The 20,645-nt window shown below is 42.3% G+C and overlaps 1 protein-coding gene across 1 annotated transcript in view; it reads right to left on the reverse strand.

Moving 5' to 3' along the window:
* Window positions 1–20,645, reverse strand: part of Efcab11 (EF-hand calcium binding domain 11) — a 158,754-nt gene that overhangs the window by 117,853 nt on the left and 20,256 nt on the right. Inside the window, exons 4-5 of the mRNA XM_028886625.2 lie at window positions 12,898–12,999; window positions 11,945–12,035 (exon numbers count right to left, since the gene is read on the reverse strand). Of these exons, the coding sequence (XP_028742458.1) occupies window positions 11,945–12,035; window positions 12,898–12,999 (193 nt within the window). The remainder of the gene's footprint in view (window positions 1–11,944; window positions 12,036–12,897; window positions 13,000–20,645) is intronic.

A 20,645-nucleotide genomic window follows, 5' to 3' on the forward strand; every position in this document is an offset into this window, starting at 1 on the left:
TTCTACTTTATTTATCAGTTTCCCATGACTTTTATTTCCTTTGACCAATAGATAAAGTAACCGAGAACTAACTAGAGTTTGTCTTGAACTAGCAAGAAAGGAGTCTAGCAAATGGGCTGATATTACAGTTGACATGGAGGACTTTCAGAAGGACTTGGGAGTTGATATACAGATGGTGTAGGATGAAAGGGAGCCATGGTCACTGCCCATGGCTTTACACAGTGTTAAGAAATCTGGAGAAGAGGGAAAATCAAAAACAGGGTCCCTAGGCTGAAAGCCATGGGAAGCTGACAGTAAACCCCCAAAAGGACAGAGACAACTGGAAGAAAGGGAAGAGGCAAAGCAGCTTTCTAGGCTGGGGGAACTGGGTGGGTATGCAGCAGGGAGAGAAGTTATAATGGGGGAGGCAATGGTTGCTGGAGAACGACGTCTCCTATCAGAATGGGGGGATGAGACAAGTACAGAGAGAACTAGTGAAAACCGAAGAGAAGAAAGAAGGAGAGACGAGAGATTGTAACTGTCCTTCCTTAAAAAACAACAAAGGACCACAGAAAAGACTGGAGGGGAAGAAGGGTGGCCACAGAACCTAGGCAGAGTCTGAGACGCTCTCCACAGACAGAAGCCAGGACTACCTCATTATGGCATAGTAGGAAGAACTGTAACCATCAGAGAAGAAGCTATTAGAGAGGGCTGACTTGGGATAGAGGGTTACACCAAGAATACTGTGTCTTGGCAGAAGAATGTGGCCACAGGAACAGAAGGGGTCAACAATTTGCCAATGCTGTAGCAAGTAATTGAAGACAGCTGAGATAGTCATGGGATATGGCATGACCTGAAGTACCACACATCAGGCTGTGGTTGGGAAAAGAACGCGTTCTCCAACTACCCGAACTCGGAGGAGTTAACTAAGTGCAGAAGAAGGCTTTGGCTAATCCAAACTTAACTTTGGTGAAATAAAGATTATAGTCTGTACATGAATGTGAATGTGACCCCTGCATGGGTCACACAGGGGTCAATGCAGACTGGGGTGGGGGTAAGCAAAATGATCCAGGAAGATGGTTCAGCAGAGTTCATACTGGATGAGACACACACACACACAAATTAATTGATCATAGGATGGGTGCTGTGTTTGGGGGAGGGGCAGATGTACCAGAGAATGAAGGCAAATGGACAGTAAACTCAGTCCGCAGACTGACAAAACCCACAGACCGACAAAAACCAAGTAGATGTACCAGAGCCACTTAACAGCTTAGGACCCGCGGCAGAGACCAGAACCAACGGTGGGCCTAAGTGAAAACAAGGGGGAATAAAGTAATAATAATCCTGGGGATTATCAGCTGCTGAGAAGAATGAGAGGTGGGTGTGGAAGACACAGCATGGGGAGATGAAGGATGAGGGAGGCAACGGGATGCATGTCTGGCCACCAGAGACGTCTTCTGAGGCTGCGCAATTCCAAGTTCTTCAAGTGAGGAGGACAGACGTGAGTGATGAGGAGACAAGACGGGAGGGACGGCAAAGGTTGTGAGAACACAGTGCAACTGTGTTGGCACCTGAGGTCGTCTCGGGGCCCGGGAGAACTCAAATCTTCAATGAGCCATCGTCGAAGTCAAGGGAAAGAGCATGCAGGACAGGGCTCCCCACCAAGGCTACAGAGGACTTTGTTCCAGTTCTTTCTGATTTTCTCTAGCAGCTGGCTTCAAACAAGAAGGGGAAGAGGACAGAGAATGCAAGCAAGGTAGAAATTAGCAGCCACAATGTTGAACTCACTGCAACTGAGTAAAAAAGTGAATGAGTCCAAGGACAACCCTGCCTTCTGAAGACAGTTAGGTTAGCATATTCCCACAGTCAAAAGTATACCTCCATTCCAGTTTTACATACTTGTTTTTTTTTTTTTTTTTTTTTTTTTACAATGTATTTAGCAGATCTTTTGGTATTGTGCTATAATTCCCCAGGAAAGATGTGTAACGCACACATTCCTATGAAAGCAACCTGAACTTGAATGCTTGCAGGTTTTCGTTTGATAAAGTGCTGTTTCAGCTTCCTTTGTGTGTATTTTTGTAAACAGTGCCTTTTGTTTATGTGGCAGATAATCAAATGAAATCTCAACAATCAAAACCACACCACACCAATTCACAGGAACAGGGAAGAGCTACATAATTATGCAACCGGTTTATCAAGAACACTTTTTGGGCAACGTGCCTGCCTTGCTCGTGTTGTGGGGCTACAAAGGCATAGCCCTGTCTGCAGAATGTTGATACTGCAAAAGGAAAGTGATTGAGAGCATAAGCTGCAGAGTCAGCCTGCCTGAGTCTGAACCTTGGTTCCACTACTAACCAGCAAGTGGTCTGGAGCAAATCCTTTGACCTCTCCAAGACACTTCCTCATTTGTTAAGTGGGCTTAGACGGCATAGCCCATGAGCTTCCACACAGTGCCTGGCACAGAGCAGACCCTCAGGCAACAGCAGTTACAGTTACTGATTATGTGAACAGGGCATAAAGGATGGGGTTGGGGATTTAGCTCAGTGGTAGAGCGCTTGCCTAGCAAGCACAAGGCCCTGGGTTCGGTTCTCAGCTCCGACAAAAAAAAAAAAAAGAGAGAAAGAGAGAGAATATGAAGGATGTTTTGTGGGCTGGAGCAGCAAGGGAGACCATTTAGATAAGTAGATAGGAAGATGGGAGGGGAAAAGAGCAGTGAACCCAGCATGACGCAAAAATGTGGGAAGACAGAAAAGATAGGATCAACATACAGTGAGAGGACTGGAATGGTATTAAACCTGGGAAATGTAGGAGAAGGTGCCAAAAAGGCATTCCAGTTTCTGTTCGTCTGTCAGCTTTGCACGTTAAGCTAAAGAATCTAGATTTTTCTATGGCAAGCAATGAGAAGCTATTGAAGTAAGAAAGTAACATTAAAATGTAATGATAATTTACTCTCATTAGTCTAAATTTAACTAGAAAGGTAGACAGTGATTTCCAAAGTTTAATATGAATATCAATCATGAAGGGATCATATTAAAGTAAATACAAGTGATTCAGTGGGGTTGAGATTAGCATTGCCAATAAGCCCCTGCGCTGATACCTGTCTCCAGAGCTCACTGCAAAATAAGGGTCTATTTATTCAATGGAGTTTAATGGAAAAGAATGACTGTGTAAGAGGAAGGTAGACAAGATGTCAGAACTTCAGGGAGCAAACTCATAGGTTTCTATGTCATTGATAAAAACCTAGTCCTGGAAACCTTCAATCTGGTTTTAGGATAGCAATTTTGATGAATTTTTTTAATTCTGAGCCTATTTTTCCATAACATTAAAACACAATTTTGAGGCAGAGGGAGAAGAACGGCTTTGAGTTCAAGGCCAGCTTAGCCTACAAAGCATGTGACAGGCCAATTCAGGCTGCAGAATAAAACTCTATCTTGAAAAAAAAAAAAAAGAAGTAAAATAGTGTAATTTTAAATATCTCATACAATATAAAGTTCCTTTCTCAAATGCACACTTTTTTATTTCACAAATACAACACACAATATGATTAAAATCCCCCCCCCCAAAGTTCACTATCTACCACAAAGGGAAAAAACAAGAAATTGATTCCTTTGGCTATAAAGGAAAGAGGCATGAATACATTCATGATGTGTGGCTATTAATAATACCAAGGTTGACTGAACGGGTTAGCAACATTTGGTCACAGAAAGAAACCATGTAGTAGTCGCTTATATGACAGTTGAATTAATGACAGTTATATGACATATATAAGTCATCTCTTATATGACAGATGTGCTATTCAGCCACATATGTAGATGATGAGCTTGGAGACAGTGGCCCAAACACTTGCTACAGTGACATCTCAAAACTAAACCTAGGATTGGACGGCTGTCAAGCCCAGTAATTTCCTCTTGAGAACGGTCTTTGTTACACTGACAGACCACATCTGTATTCATACTGTGGAGGCTTCTCAATATCTGTGGTACACAGAGAAAATAAAAGTCTGCCACGCCACTCTCCATGATAAATAACTCCACTGTGCATTTCTGAGTCAGAAGAAGCCTGGCAGCGGCCCCCTTACTGTGGAAACAAAGAGAGTCCAACTAAAAAGGCTCAGTGATATGTGGGACGGCAGGTCAGTGGTAGAGCTGGGACTAGAGCTCGTGTCTGATTCTAGGGGCTCCACTGAACCCCATGACCCTTCCACAGCACCGGCATCACACTTGCAGAGTAAAGCAAGCTAGCAAGTGACAAGGATGTGCAATGAAGCCCCATGCTCTGCATAAGCCATGTATTTCTTACGTAGCCAATTGTAGTAAAGAACTGAGCAGTGAGCTGTGTGGAGTGTGGTCATAAATATTCTCCATGCCGGCTCATGCTAAGCACATGTGCTAATGCAAGGAAGAATGTGTGTATACAAATAACTATGTAAAACCACCAAGACAAAGATGTTCACAGAGGGTTAGGAGTTTAAAGCAGGAAGTTCAGACAATTTCCTTGTTAGGGGATGGAAAACATATGGACAGAGTATTGGGTAAGAACCAGCTTTCAAGACAGGAAATACCTTACTCTCTTGGCCTTAAAAGATGGGTAGAATTTGTATCTGCATGGTTTTTAGCATGAGGAGAAAATAGAGAATCTAGGAATCCGAAATGTGAAAGTGATTACATACTCATTCCTCTCAAATCACGTACCTTTGATTATAGGAAATTAGTTAGGTAAACTAAAGAAATCAACCCCACATGACGAAGCTATCACTCTTCTCTACTCATTTCCTGTCCAGTCCCTGAACTCTGTTTAAATTCCTGTGTCACCAGCTCTAAACTTCATAGTGACAGAATGATGTTCTTCCAGTAGAACGAAATGATTTCTGTCAATGTGGCCTCAAAAAAAAAAAAAAAACTGGTAATAAAAACGACTAGCATAGAACTATTTATGTAGATGGATTTTGTACTTTTCAATTATGATTGATATATAATAATCATATATATTTATGGGGAATGGCATCTCAGAAATCTACTTGTTTGGGCAGGACACATAGATAGAGCTAGTGACTTCTGCCTATGTGTGGCTATGAAGAATGAGAAAATGATTTCAAGTCCTTTACATTTTCCTATACAGAAGCATGCAAATAATTACAGATAAACAACCGCACTCACCAAAGTAGGCACTGACTATAAGAACTCTCGTCTTACCCAGGTCACATGACTATTCTTGAGTCACATTCTGACATACAAAGTAAAGCCAGGCAAACAAGTCTACTAGAGATGGCTCAAGAAAATGATACGCAACAAACTGGTTGCTCACTGAAGGGCAGGTGCTGTGGGATGTCTTTCTGTATGCTGTGAATATGTGTTGCTCCCATGGGCTAATAAATAAAGCTGCATTGGCCTATGGCAGGGCAGCATGGAGCCAGGTGGGAACATCCAAGAGAGATAGTGAGAGGAGAAAAGGAGAGTGGGGGAGGATGCTGAACTACCATCCTAGGAGCAACATGTAATGGGATGCAGGTAAAGCCACGGAACACGTGGCGATGCACAGATTAATTGTTATGGGTTGAGTTAAGTTATACGAGTTAGCTAGCAAGAAGCCTGAGCCATAGGCTATATAGTTCACAATTAATATTAAGCCTCTGAGTGATTATTTTATAAGTGGCTGCAGGACTGCGGGGCCAGGTAGGACCAGAGAAACTTACAGCTACAGGCACGGTGGCAGCCAAAGAACACGGTGAGGAATAGTATTTCCAGAGATGCCCATGACCTGGAGAAACAAACGCCGTCTTAAGTCACCATCCTGTAGGCCCAGTGACTCTGAAAGACGCTTCCTCCAGTAAAACAGAGGTATCTGTTGGCTCATTTTACCCCAGCTCAGGACAATCATTCCATCTGTTACAGCTGGGACATGAGGCATATATCACATTTTTTTTTTTTTGCCAAGAGAATATGCATCACTCCCTTTTAAAATTTCATTCCTAAACTTCAACCTCCTACCAACACTCAGACATCGATCATGTATTATTTAATAAGTCATGATGTTCTTATTTTCAAATAATTTTTAATGCCCCTCAGAAGAGAGCTAAATGGTCTATGTATGTACTTTGAACTTCCTCCAAGTAATATGAAGGGGATTCTTACATCAAAAATATCATTTATGACTTGAATGTCGCCATGCATGGCTGGAGGATGTGTTTCCACCCTACACTGGTCTGTAGCAATCCGGATGTGCACTTGGGATCCTTGTCAAGACACTGGCCTTTTGAACACACACTTTCCATTTAATGGCTGGGAAGAGGAGAAGGAGGAGGCTTGCCAGAGCTCTTTACCAGTTGGCAGGTGGTGGGAAGATACAAATACCAGCACTTACAATAAGGTGGAGAAGAGTCTAGATGGGGGGAAGTAAACATAGACACACAAGAGAAAATGTTCACTCCCTGATGACAGCTGAGACTAGAAAGTAAACTAAACCTCCCCCCCCCCCAATAAAGCAGAGAGAGGCGGTCCAGAGGTTAATTCATGAAAATCACATGCAGGAGGAGAAGGAGGAAAACAAGGCTGCATGTGGCCATCAGGCTCTAGTCCTAACTTTAAAGTGCTCCCTCCTAGTTGGTGAGAAATAAACCATGAAGAAAACTAGAAATGAGAATTTTTACTGGCACTGGGTGTTTCAAATTAGGGACAAATAGACCAACAATCATTTACTAACCACAATGCATAAGGCAACATGCCAGTGACCAAAAACGATGGGAGATAAATCCATAAACTCAAAGAGCTTGAAGTACTTTATGGAGATAATCAGAAACACTGCATGTTTGTTTAGCACATAATTGATGAATGTATAACCATAAATCCTATCCAAGTTTAAAGAAAGGAGACACGACCGTTCAACGCAGGAATGGACAGGGTCTACTGAGCAGTGCTAGAGAAGACAGTTCAAATCTGGGCCGGTCGGGAGCAGGGCAAGTCCGCACCAGGCAAGGGAAACAGAATGAACATCATACAATCAACAGCACAAACATCATGCCAGGGAGACAGGAATTCAAGACAAGTGAAAGACAAGCCTGGAAAGGAACCAGATGTTGGGAAGGGGGCCAGATGTTGGAGGGCTAGGTTAAAGAGTTTTAACTGTACTCAGTAGACTCACTAAAAAATTTTGAACATAAAAAAGATAGTACTGTAAAGTTTCCAGTAGGTTCGATTAGTGTTAAAGAGGAAACATGATGCTTGTTTTGATCACTAAGTGTCTGGAGCAGCCTGTGAGGCGACATAAACTCCACAGTAACACACAATGCTAGTCAACTTGTAACATCTCTTGCACTTATGTTACTTTTTACTCTGTGTGTGTGTGTGTGTGTGTGTATGTGTGTGTGTGAGAGAGAGAGAGAGAGAGAGAGAGAGAGAAAGAGAGAGAGAGAGAGAGAGAGAGAGAGAGATATCAAGAAAAGAATTAACTAAGAACTGAATACAGCATTATCTAGGATACAACCTCAGTGACTTTAATACATGAACACACAAATCATGACTACTACCTCTAAGACAAAAGAAAAGTTGCCAAGTTTCAAATATTGAAAGCAGTCGCTCCACCCCGACATACACATTTCTGTTTGTTTTGAAACATAGTTTTATGTCATCCAGGCTTGGTGAGAACTCATTATCTGACTGAGGCAAGCATTGAACTCTTGAACCTCCTGTGTTGGTTTCCCAAACGCTAAGATTATAGGTGAGCGTCACCATATCCTGCCTAACAATAAAATCTCTAAAATTACTGTTTCCCCAATAAAGCAATCCCATCTCTACAATAAGACTGAAAATACACACGAACGGCATAGAGGAGATATTGTAAAATAACAGGACAGCAGAGTAACAAAAAAGGCAGGAAGTATCATCAGATACAGCTCAACAAAGAAATAGAAGAGGAAAACAAAACCAAATCACAAAGTAAAAAGCCACAGTGGCCAGGTCACATATGAAAATAGACATTACAGGAAACGTTCTAAGATGACTCGGCTGTTAAGAGTACACACTGTTCTTGCACAGGACCTGAATTCAACACTGCACCAATGTCAGGTAGTCCACAACTGCCTGTAACTCCAGCTCCAGGGAATCTAATGCCTTCTTCTGGCCTCTGTAGAAAAATGCACTCACATACACAAACCCTCACGGAGAGACATGCCTACAAATAATTAAAAATTAAAATAAAAAACTTTAAAAGGGACTTCCAACATAAAAATAAACCAGTGGCCGGGCGGCGGTGGTGCATGCCTTTAATCCCAGTACCCAAGAGGCAGAGCCAGGCGGATCTCTGTGAGTTCTAGGTCAGCCTGGTCTACAGAGCGATGATACCTAGGACAGGCACCAAAACTACATAGAAGAGAAACCCTGTCTTGAAAAAACAAAAAACAAGCAAACAGAAAAAGAATAAAAAGAATAAACCAGTATTTCAAAGAAAAAGAAGCTGACTATAAAATTTTAGTATTGACCCACTATATAATTTTATTCAGGTACAATGTTCCAGGTAAGTATTTCTGAATATAAAAGGCAATAGGAAATGTGGTTCATGCAATCCTCAGAAGCAAAAGCTATGGAACATGATTCAGAGGTGAGCTTTGAATCCATCTGATTGTAGGACTAAAATCAGATGGATTTTATAAGTCAGTAAAGAAAGAGGAATAGCTACAGAACCGTCAGAATATGACTTTTAGAAATAAATACATCTGTTGAAAATCATATTGCTTTTACTTGTGCTACAACCACTAGACATCAACAAAATGGCCAACTATTCACCAATGTTATAAAAATACTGTTTTATTTTGCAGCACTCTGAAGTAATTATGGACATGCTGGTGCTCTTATCAAGCTAAAGTAAAGGAAGTCTTTGATGCATCACGTCCACACAGGTGTTGCTGCTGTTATTTGCTTATTTGGTTTTACAGTTGTAGTCTGATTTGGTTTGCAGAATGAGAGCATAACAAGGGTGGTCACTTCTAAAACTGACTACTCTTGATCTCTAGAGATTTCTCCAGGAAGAACCTGACAACTATTAGATTGAAAAATTAATCCCCCCGCCCCAAGTCATCAAAACACAAGGAACTCGGGTCCTGTTTAAATTCCTCCAGCTTCTCTGGCCTCTCAGAGAGGGAGCCTGGCTTTGGAACCAAAACAGCACTGTACATCTTGAAGAGCTCCAGCAGCTCACTTTTGTTTTCCTGTGCCTGAAAACCACGTGCACCACTGGCATGGGGATGCTTTTGCTTACTGGGTGTCAGACACCTCTGCTTCTTTGGTCTCTTTCAATCTGCACAAACAGGAAATACTTTTCTTTCCCCTTTGAGTCCAGTAATTGCTTATATTTATATTCTTTTGTGTCTAGTTCATAGATCATGGTGTTGATAGAATAAACTAATTTTTAGGAGATCTCATTTTTATGTGTGTGTGCACATGTGTTGAGGTTCTCTTGGAAGCCAGGACAGTGTCAGATCCTCCAGAACTGAAGTCACAGGTGGCTGTGACTCACCCAGTGTGTGTGCTGTCTTGGCAAGAACAGCAAATGACCTTAGCTGCTGAGCCATTCCCGCAGCCCAATATAATGGACTTAAACAAGGCACACTCAACCAACTAAAATGCTTTGCTTTGGCTATATATTATGGTGATCTCTAAACTGTTTTGAGCGTACAACATTAGTAAACAGCACACAACTTAATAGCACAAAATCCACAATAGAAATACATGTATTTACAGCCTATATGCACATGTGCTACTATATTAACAATTATGTAATTATGAAAATATAATAGAAAATAGCTAAGTAATTTAACATGTGGATTTTATTATTAATGGCAAATAACTGTTATCACTAGAAATTATTCATAACATTTAATAACAATGCAATTTAATTTACTTTATTATTTTGGAACATCTTGACTTAATCCTTTCTGACTGAGCAATTTAAAGTTTAATTTGAGACTTGGCTTTAGGAGCTGTCATAGACACCTCATTAAATTATACAGCTCTAAATGAGACCAGGTGACCATGGCCTTGATGCCTTCAGCTTTTAGTTCCACCCACTGATGATGAAAAGGTTTAACCAGTTTGAATTTGTTCAATTAATATTGTTTTGCTACTGCTGACTGAAACCCAGAAATATTTATCTTTCTAGATATCACAGGTAGATTTTGAAAACATATTAAGGTTTTGGGACTTGTTTTACAAAAATAAATTTTAATTTATTCTCTGGCAATTTTATTCATGTACCTTGTAAGGTATTTTGACTGTAGTCATTCCCATCTCCCTCTGTTTCCCCTCCCCATGCCCTCTGGAATCCTTCTGCCTCCCAGCACACCCCCTTCTTACTCTCATGACGTTTTTTAATGACTTACTGAGTCTAAGAAGGTACACGTGCATGGATGTGGGGTTAATTACCAGTGGCTACACTCCTTCAGATAGATGTCTGGCCAGTGTGGACAACCTACAGAGTGAGCTGGGTATGTTATCACTCAGTGATAGGGTACCTGTGTAGCATGCAAGAGGTCCTGGGTTTGAGGCCCAGTACCAGGAAAAAAAAATATATTTTTCTTCAAAAATCTCTACAAGGTAGCATCTACTATAACCATGTATCAAACACTTAAAGGTCAGCAAATTTGGGCAACTCCTTTATATCTATTTCTCTCTATACATGGAAATAAATGCCAATTTTTAATTCCTCTCAAAATCTACCACTGAAAGGTAGAAATACATTGATATTCACTGTTCATCTCAACATAAACAGATGCTAATATACATTTAAGAACCTGCTTTTACAAAATCACCTACATTCTCCACATTCACTTTGTATGCATCAGGATACATGTTCTCCTTCAATAGCCTGCTCAATGGCTTGCTTGTGAGCGAGGCAGCAAATGAATTTCATATATGTCACTGTTAATGATAATGCGCACAATCCTTATTCAAATAACCTGCTTGATAATTTCTATTGAGCAGGGCTGGCTTCCGGCCAGATTCCATTCAATTACTTTTCTCCCAAAAGGGAAAATCTGCCAGATGTCCCCCAATATCCATTCCCTCTCTTTCTACTAAGCAGGCACAGGATTGTCCAAAGCCTCTCTCTCCGCTGCAGACACAAGCAGCCTTGAACCTAAGTGTTGGTCACTGGGGCTTAAGGGGTTGATAGAGAACCTCGAAAGAAGATTCAGGGCTTCTGTCCTTTCCTCTCAACTGCTCGTAATTCAGATCATATAGCTGCAATTTCAACAGCCATCCCAGAGGACGAAAAAGCCAGGGGTTAAAGCCACCAGAGAAACAACATGGGGAACCCAGCTCCCTCATAACTATGATGTTATTATTCAGGCCTATGTTTGCCTATGTTTATTGGAGAGAAATACATAGATACCTCTTGTGATCTTTCAGTATTTGGGTTTTTTTGGATGTTGCTAGCGATGAAAGTCTATTTAATGTACTGGTGACAGTGGATGATGGGCTCGAGCTAGGGATCAGAGAAGAGGCAGCGGGGCCACTCTCTCAGGTCTGCACATGCTGATGCTAGTGCCACTAACATGACAGTCTGCAGGTTCCTGACACGGACTGCTTTCAGGCTACTTGCTCATTTTGAAGAGAGGCACTTAAGGTGTAAACCATAAGCGAACCAATAGCGGCCGCTTAGGAAGCAGATGGATGAGGGGCCGCCATGGTGCCTCCAGCTCTTCTCTCCACTGTGTCAAATATCAATAAAGCTTTATTGTGACACATAAACTCACAAGGTTCTCCTTTTCTCTCCTTATAAGCCCCTGTCAAAGAGGTAGCTAGACTCACAACTAACGACGGATTTCTCTCCTGGACCATAAAACTAGGTTGTAAGAGGGAAATGTCCAAAAGTGAAAAGTCAGCATAAATGGGGGCTCCCTGTTAAACTAAAAATTCTTGAGAGCAAACGGTAAATACAAGGGTAGACGGTGGATACAGCGATCTTAGCGTGGTACCTGAACACCTCCAGCACTGTCCTCGCGGGTAGCTTGGGAGCCACTCGACTGAATGCCCTGTTGAAATCTTCTAGAGTTAAAAATCCACGATCTATACAAAAACAAAATATTAAGCATTCACTTATTCCTATAATAGGAATTCATTCATAACAGTTATGGGAAGTTAAATTTTAATATATTATTAAAATTAGAAGAAGCAGCAGCAGTAATTTACAGCTGATCTTACACAGGTCATTACACACCCAGTGAACACGTCTCCCTGGAGGAATTTCAGAACGTGGTGGTGATACCCTGTCCTAGATAAGCTGGAAGGCCACCGCCAGCCTTGCACTTTCTGGGTCTCTAAGTCCTAGGAAAAGGATTGCAGAGGCCAGACTGGAAGGATGCACTAGGTTTCAAGTCTTTGTGATCTGCCAAAACCTTCCAGTCTTCCAAGTTCACTGTGTTCAGCTTGGCATTAGACCTATGACAGATTACTATTTAGGGGAAAATACAACCAGAGCCAGCGTATGAATCTTGGAAGCCACACCTAGTGTGGAAAATGACTTTTCCAGTCAGGTATGTGTGAAAGCGAGAGTCGCAGAAGTGTCTTCCACATGTCCATGGGTGGCTTGTGGCCTATCTCCCCATACGGCCAGTCTTCTGGCTATCACTACTACAACATAGGTATATATATAGAAACATAGGTGTATATATATAGCTTTTCTATATATACAACATAGGTATATATAGAAAAGCACACAAATCCAATTACATGATGGTAACTATTTCATCCAGGTTGTATGCCAGAAACTAAGCATCCCGAAGTAGGAAAGGATACCCACCAACACCTGTGGCCACAGCCAATGAGTGTGGTAGTGATCTTCCAAGAATAACTGCGCCACTGGGGATCTATTCCCACTCCCAATTCCTCAGCAGCAATTCTTACATGCAAACACTTTAAAGACACTTACAGTGCACGTCGAAAGCTGTGAAGATGTGCCTTATCTCGCTGCGATAGAGCTGTGCCTCCTTCTTTCTCTTTACGACATTTAAAAACCCCTCAAGTGATATACCTACAAGATGTGGGGGGAGAAAAACAATTTGCCAGAGATGACTGCATTCCTCTTCAAGAAGAAATAAGCCAGACGCGAACAGTGATAAATATCACAAATAATCTGAGTTTTATCTTTCACAAAGGGTATTTACTTATAAACACAGTCAGAAAGACATTGTGTTACACCACACGCTAAGCAAGTCCAACCTTAGCAATCAACAGCGAACACCAGAGATACACAGGCTGATGGAGCTTCTCAAGGATCCGTGACCTTGAAAAAGTGGAACACTCTCCCCCTGATGGATGGATCCAAAAGGCAGGCATGGAACCGCTTATTAAAGAACGTTGCCTAATTTTCCCTCCACTAAGCTGCTTTAGTACTTTTCTTTCCTAGCCAGATGTCATTTCAGCAGGTTGTGTTCCCCCGACTGGGAGATGGGGTCAGAGAAGTAGTTTCTCAAAAGTCAACACCAATTGTATGCCACAGATAAAGGTGGAAAGAATATTACATAAACAATAGGGCTGGCACCATCCCCAGCCCTGGATACACCCCACAACGTGTTCACGGCCTCAGGCTCAGCTTCCTGCGACTCTCATAATAAAAGAGCCCAGCGTGATGATATGAGGTTGGGTACTGTGCTTACAATGTCTATTAAAATGAATTCTAATGTGATCTTTGTAGCAGGTTTAAGGAGCAGAGCCAAGAATTTAGACATTTTAGTGAACTGAGCCTGAAATATGTAGAAAGAGCAGTTCATTTGCATAATGTAGGATTTCCATTAAAAAGTTATCACTTTGTTTTAAAAAATAGCCCCAAACTATGTAAGTATGTGTAACTCTTATCGTTTGTGCGACATAACTAATAATATTGAGCCATATGCCTTTTCCAAAATAGCTTTAAGAGTTTACAATGCTAAAGCAATTTTCTTGGGGCTGGAGAGACGGCTAAGTGGTTAAGAGCACTGACTGCTCTTCCAGAGGACCTGGGTTCAAATTCCCAGCACCCATATGGCAGCTCACAATTGTCTATAACTCCAGCTCCAGGGGACCTGTAGTGGGTAGCTGTTCCACCTATGACCTTGAAGTACCTGCCCGTGGGTCGTGGCCGCTGAGGACCCTCAAGACCTAGGATGTACATACGAAGCTCTCTCTTTGCTCCCTCATGGTTTTGATGCTGGGACAGACCAGGCAGATTGCAGGCAGAATAGTGTGGGACTGTGCCTCACCCTTCCAGGAGCCTATAAAAAATTCCTCTATTTTTGTCTTGTGAGTTTTCTTTCCCAAATAAATTCCTTTGCCCTTAAAGCAGACTCTGTGGCATTCTCACATTATCTGGTGCCCAACGTGGGGCACAAACCCTTGCCCCTGGGATTAAGAGTCCCATGTTCTACGGACTGAGCTAGCTGGTCGATCCCAGCATCCAAAATCATGAGGGAGCAAAGAAAGAGAGCCACAGATGAGCATCCCAGATCTTAAGAGTCTCCAGTGGCCATTCCCCAGCGGGTACTTCAAGGTCATAGGTGGAACAGTTACCCACTACAGGGACCCAACACCCATGGCAAAAACACCAACGCACATTAAAATAAATAAACAAACAAACAAATAAATTTCTTAATTTTATTTTTTTCTTATTTGAAATTAATGACTTACAAGCTTTAAAAAAAAAATCCATGTAGCTTTACGCTTCTAAATGTTTATTTTACAATTTTTAAAGACCCACTATGCGCTAGCCACTGTAATAAATGCTGGAGGGGGAAGGTGAGAAGAGTGTGATTCCAGTTCCAAGGGAACACGGTGTACTATGGGAGGTGGCCATTGCGCAGTTGGACTGCGAGAGCAGGCATCCCTGAAAACTGGCATGAGCAATGGCGGGGAGAAGCCTGGAAGGTTGTGCGTTGTGTGAGAGGCACCCAGGAGTCCCTGTAGCACAGACTGGAGGAGGGGGCTCTTAGAGGGGGAGATACTTAAGCTAAGACCTACACCACGGAGATACAAGTGGCTACAGAAGGAGAAGAGGAGCCGTCCAGACAGTGGAGCAGCACATGCCAAGGCCGCGGGGCAGGACACGAAAGGCCGCGCAACTAGACTGGGTTCAGGGAGAGAGGAAGAAATACAACACAGAGTTGGCGAGGGGCACAGGGCCGGAACTCTCAGCCCCTGGGGACTGCAGTAAATAACTGAGGCGGCAAGAGGAAGTCGGGAAAGGGTTTTCATTGTGAAGGGATATGCTCTGATTTAGACCTGGGGAAGGTATTTCGGGTTATTGTTTCTGTGAAAAAGGACTGGGGGTAAAAGCAACTGTATAAAAGGAGAGTGGGGTTAGGAGGCGGGAGCCCTGTGTGCACCCGCAGTGGGAGGGGCGGGGCGGAAGGCCGTGCTTTGGAATAGAAATGATACAACTCGAGGAGGAGGAGTTCGACATGGCGGGTGAAATGTCAAGTACAACGCCGAGGTTCTGGATTGAGTACTCAGTGGTCTGAGGTGTCAGTTAAAGGCATGAAAAGGCCCAGGGGAAAAGCAGGACCAGGGGACAGATAAAGTGCTGTGGCTTAAATGTGTTAACTGTATGACATTTTGGAGACAGCTGAGAGGAAAAATGACTGGGAGGCAGCTGGCCTTACTCTTTAGGGAGCAGGCATTATCTCCACGCTACAATGTCCGGCAGGTATTCAATAAATACAGCCATCCATGTCCACTGGGGTTCGTGGAGGATGGGGATTCCCCCAGAAGGTATCAAAACTGGAGGATGCAAAACTCCCTTATACTAAATGATGTAGTGCCTGAGTATAACCCTACACAAATGACTTGTAGTAGCGAATGTAACATAATCGCTATGTATATAACTGGACTGCCTTGCTTAGACAACAATGATGAAGAAAAGGTCCACACGCATTCAGCTCAGACGTGATTTTTCTTTTCAAATACTTTCCATCATAGATGGCTGAAGTGCAGCAACTCTGGATACAGACGGTAGACTGTACTGCACTGAATTTGCATATGCAGTTTTTCCTCCTGTAGTTGCTAAGGACAGAGATTGATGCAGCTCCATTCCCATCTAATCACCCCGTGACCAGAGAACATATTTTAAAATGCTAGCTGAGGTTGAAATTGAAGTCTAGCCATGCATGTACCCAAAGATCATATCCATAACTTTAGTTTCATGAACTCCAAAAGCTAATAAATTAAATCACATCTAGAGTTGTTGAGATTCCTGAATAATTTATTCATAGGTGGTGTGCATTCTGTAAGATCCATCAGATTCCTATCCCAGCCCATGGTCCAGCCCCTTCTAGCAAGCATCCTGATACTTCTTGCATCCACAGGCTCTTCGTGCAACCTGTACGGCCCATCAGCATCCTACCCCAGCCCAAGATCCAGCCCCTCTAGCAAGCATCCTGATACTTCTGCATCCATAGGCTCTTTGCACCTAGTGCCCTGGCACACGTAAATACATTGCCTGAAAGCACCTATTGCTTTACTCTTCCTAGTGAATTTTTAATCACACATCTCCTTCCAGATACAACTGAAGCATTTCCTCCACTTTAAAGGTCTCTGATGTCTCTCAGCTGAATTCCTTTGCTGTGACCAAAAGCCCAGAGGTCACAACACACTCAAGGAAAGGCTTGGGCTCCTATGGCAGGGGCCTGACTAACTGTCTAGCTGAGAGATGCTAGGGAAAAGGAATGTGTGCTGTTTAAAAGTTCATCCCCAGTGTTTAGCACGAAGCCTGTGTGCAAGAGCATTCATTACATGCTTTCTGGGTAAGTAACATGTACTGACTAAATAAGAATGATCATGGAGATATCATTTCTAATTCTCAACAAAAAACAAAACATTAAGATGTGTGTTTTGAATCATCTTTAACTCCAAAAAGTAACAGCAAAAAGTAAGTCATATTTATTTACATGGCCAGTAAAATGAACCTTCACTTTAGGGAAAAAACAGAATTCAGAGAGAAAGAAAACATACTCTGATCACTGCAGCTCACTCAGAGAAATGAGGGGCGGAGTATAGTCGCATGGTTCCCTGTGTGATTCATAAGAAACGGGAGCATATGAATGCTGTTGTCTTCTTAATTACATATTCAGATAACACATCCACAGTTGGAGTTATAAAGTATGCAGGTCATCATTTCACAATTGTATAGTATAAAAAGCAAATGTTCTTTAGTTTTTAATAGGAAAAAATACTTAAATTATATGTTTACTACCACTTAAAATGAAAAACAATCTAATAACTCAAATAACACTATTATGAATAATCATGTCTTTTCATACTCTTTTCCCCACAGAGTCATATTCCTCATATTTTAAACTCAGTGGTGGGTCAGAGGCACAGGGTATACTGTGTAAACACATGATCCCCAGCATGGCCTCAGGCTGTTTTCCAGGGCAGAATACATCCAAAATGCAAGCCTCTTTTCTGACAACTAGGTTTTCATTTAGCGCAGCTTTCCTGCTGAAATACTACAATTGCTTTCCAACGCTAATACTTAATAATCGACTATTCTAAAGCTTTGCAACAAGCACAGAGACGTAAGGGTTGTAGAGCTCGCTGCCTTTTCAATGGCCTAGAAACAGAACTCCCACTGCTGGCTCCACCTGCTGTCGCAATATTCAAACCAAAAATCACCACTTCAAAAAGACTCTCAATAACTCCATTTATGTCCGATTTTATACCCAATGCATTATCTGTGCCCCCCCACACACACACCTGAAGCAAAAGAGCATGTTCTAGAAAATTCTAAACTCAAACACGATCTTGAGTTCTCTATGTACACTGCTCCACTTAAACAGTTACCTACACACACACCTCTGGAGTAACAAATCAGGACCACGATACTCCTGACACGAAGGGTTACAGGGTCTGGATGTCTGTGTTCTCTAACAGGTCTACAGAGGCGTATATAGCCTGCCAGTGTACTCAGACTCTACGGGTGTTTTGTTGTAAATTTTTTTTTCTGTTAGCAAGATCTTTTTTAATAATAAGACAGTCCCCACATTTCCTTGTTCAGCAGTGTCACTGGAAGTGGCCTCACAAGATGCCAAACTGAGGCTCACAGCTTAGCAACGGTTAGCTTCCTGCCATACAGACAAATATAAAACAGAGAATCCAAAAGAAGCAGAGGTTTATTTTTGCCTCTGGTTTCAGAGAGTTCAATGATCCCTGGGTCCTATTACCACAGCTGGAGTGCACGAAGGGAGAAACCGTCCTTTCGATAGTATCAGATATATAAAAAGGAGTGCCCCAATATCCCCTTCAAGGGCACACCTAATTTCCTTGGACTAGGCCCTGCCCCCTAAAGGCCCCACCACCACTAAGGAACATCACAAGCTAGTGGCCCAGCTGTGAATACACAGCCTTTGAAGAGCATTATAAAGTCCAATACTTTTTACAAATCCCTCCTGATTTTTAAATCTAGGCATTTTCTACACAACTGGAAAATATGTCCTTCCATTTTATAATCTATCCTGGGGAAAATGAATCCTTTTCATGTTCTATGATGAAGATGTGTATGTATTTTTACCTCCCGAACTACTTAATATGTGTGATGCAGATATGCCGTATAGCAAGAGAACACGAAGGTGATTTTTTTCCTACTTTTTGAAAAGCTGATTCCTAGGAGGGTAATCAGCTTTCACCACAGGGGTGAATGTATTCAAAAAATCGAATAAAACTATCAAATTTTTTTTCTTTGAAAGTTCCATTATGTATATCTTTTTGTGGTTCACAGTTCTAAGCTTCAGGGTCAGTGCACACCGAGAAATCCTCTTGAGAATGAGGCAGTCTGGTGCCTGGCTATCACAGGGAGCTCATATTAGAAGCTGTAATAAACCCAGGGAGAGTGGAGGAGAAAACAATAAAAGTGGCAGGTGACTTGGCTGTGAGGCTGGTCCTAGGTCTAGCAAAGAAGGCAAAGTTCATGCTCACTGCTCCATATATTCATTTTCCCAAGGACTGAAATGCCTAAAACTAAGGGCCTAAAAGGATGAAGTGGCCTTTAAAAAAAAAAAAAAAAGCATAATGTAAGCCTTTTCTAGTTCGAGGAATAAATAAAATTCAGATTACAGGTTTGGGCAGCCATGATTGGGGGTGTGCTGTGTTTGTATAAAGAGGGAGAAGATGTATGCGACACCAACACGCTGAGTTGTTAGAGCAAGGTGGATGAGTAAACTCAGAGGACTGATATTTTCTTCCAATCGCCTGCAGAAAAGTAGAATAAAGAGAACGGAACCTCTATTACTAGAAGAAATCAAGCTTTTCTGTATGACTGGGAGGGAGACAAGTTAAGAGCAGGTTACAGCAGAATAGAGATCTTATTCCTATGAACAGGGACAGGAATCATTACCTTTTCATTATGCACGTCTCCTGATCATGACGCATCAAAGTGCTTGGTGCTAAGAGGGCCGAGTCCTGCCTCACTCAGCAATTGAAAACCTCATCCTTCTCTGCAAAGTGGACCTTAACCTCCTTCCCAGCTCTCAGCTGCATGAGGTCAGGGAATGAGGCTGAACAGGGCGTCATTTCCAGTCACATACTACATACTCCTGTTGGTGCAGGAGGTAGCAGGATTCTAACACACTTTGGTTTGGGAAAGATACTTTCCTAATGGCTTGAGACATGACAGGTTAGGGTGTCCAGATCTAAGAGGAGAGTGTTGGGACAGCATTGCTACAAGGAGACAAACAGAGATCTGAGAGTAAACACCGTGGGGGAAAGAGTCTATGAGAGGTGTGAAGGAGAGGGCCTTGGAGAGAGAGCAGACAGCCTAGCCTGCCTTCTGCACAGCCAGCTGTGGCGTGGCAGTGATAAACACCCCAGCAAAGCCACGATGATACTCGGAGCTTTTATGGAGAAGTCTGAATCTATGATGGGTTATGCCTAGCAGAGCAGAGGGATCCACGACAGCTCCAGGAGAGCTGCTGGCAATTCTCTACATTCATTTACTGCAGTCTCCTCTTGGCTCTACCGCTTACCCCAATCCTACCCATCTTCAGGGTCTGCTTCCAGAAAGGAAGCTTCCTGCCTTCCTGTCTACAGTCTCAGCACAACATCCAGCCACAAGGAAGAGGTAATGCATCTTTCCTATAACTTCCCTAATGAATCAGCGTCTGTCTCCTAATTCTTTCTGTCCCTACAATGAAGATAGTCGCATTCTCTAAATGGACAGTGAAATAAACAAATGGATGTAGATATGTGGGTAGCACAACTGCTCTTCAGATTATGATTTCAAGATATAGCACCTTCAGTCTGTGTGTGGCTTCCTACTTATAGAAAGAACTATGACGCTAAGTAAAACATGGAAGACTTAACTCCAGTTATATCTTGACATTTGTTCTCAAATAGGAGCCTGGTGTCTCAAGACACACACCAGTACAGGACCTGAAAGGCTAGAAAATGGAAATTTAAATTTAGGAAAATATATTTACTAAGCTAACAAATCAGACAAGACAGAAATAGACAAGGCACACAAGCCAACTGACCATTAACCTAATCATCTACAAATTATTTTTCCAATTGAACTTACACTGGATAGCATGACTGAGTCAAACAGCCCACAATTACCATGATGATGAATCAATCCCTTTGATTTTCCCATCATTCAAATCCAAAGGTTAAAATTAACTTCCAGGAAGGCTTTTTCTTGTATGAGTATGAAAGTAA

The sequence above is a fragment of the Peromyscus leucopus genome, chromosome 14, assembly GCF_004664715.2.
Source record: "Peromyscus leucopus breed LL Stock chromosome 14, UCI_PerLeu_2.1, whole genome shotgun sequence".
Lineage (NCBI taxonomy): Eukaryota > Metazoa > Chordata > Mammalia > Rodentia > Cricetidae > Peromyscus > Peromyscus leucopus.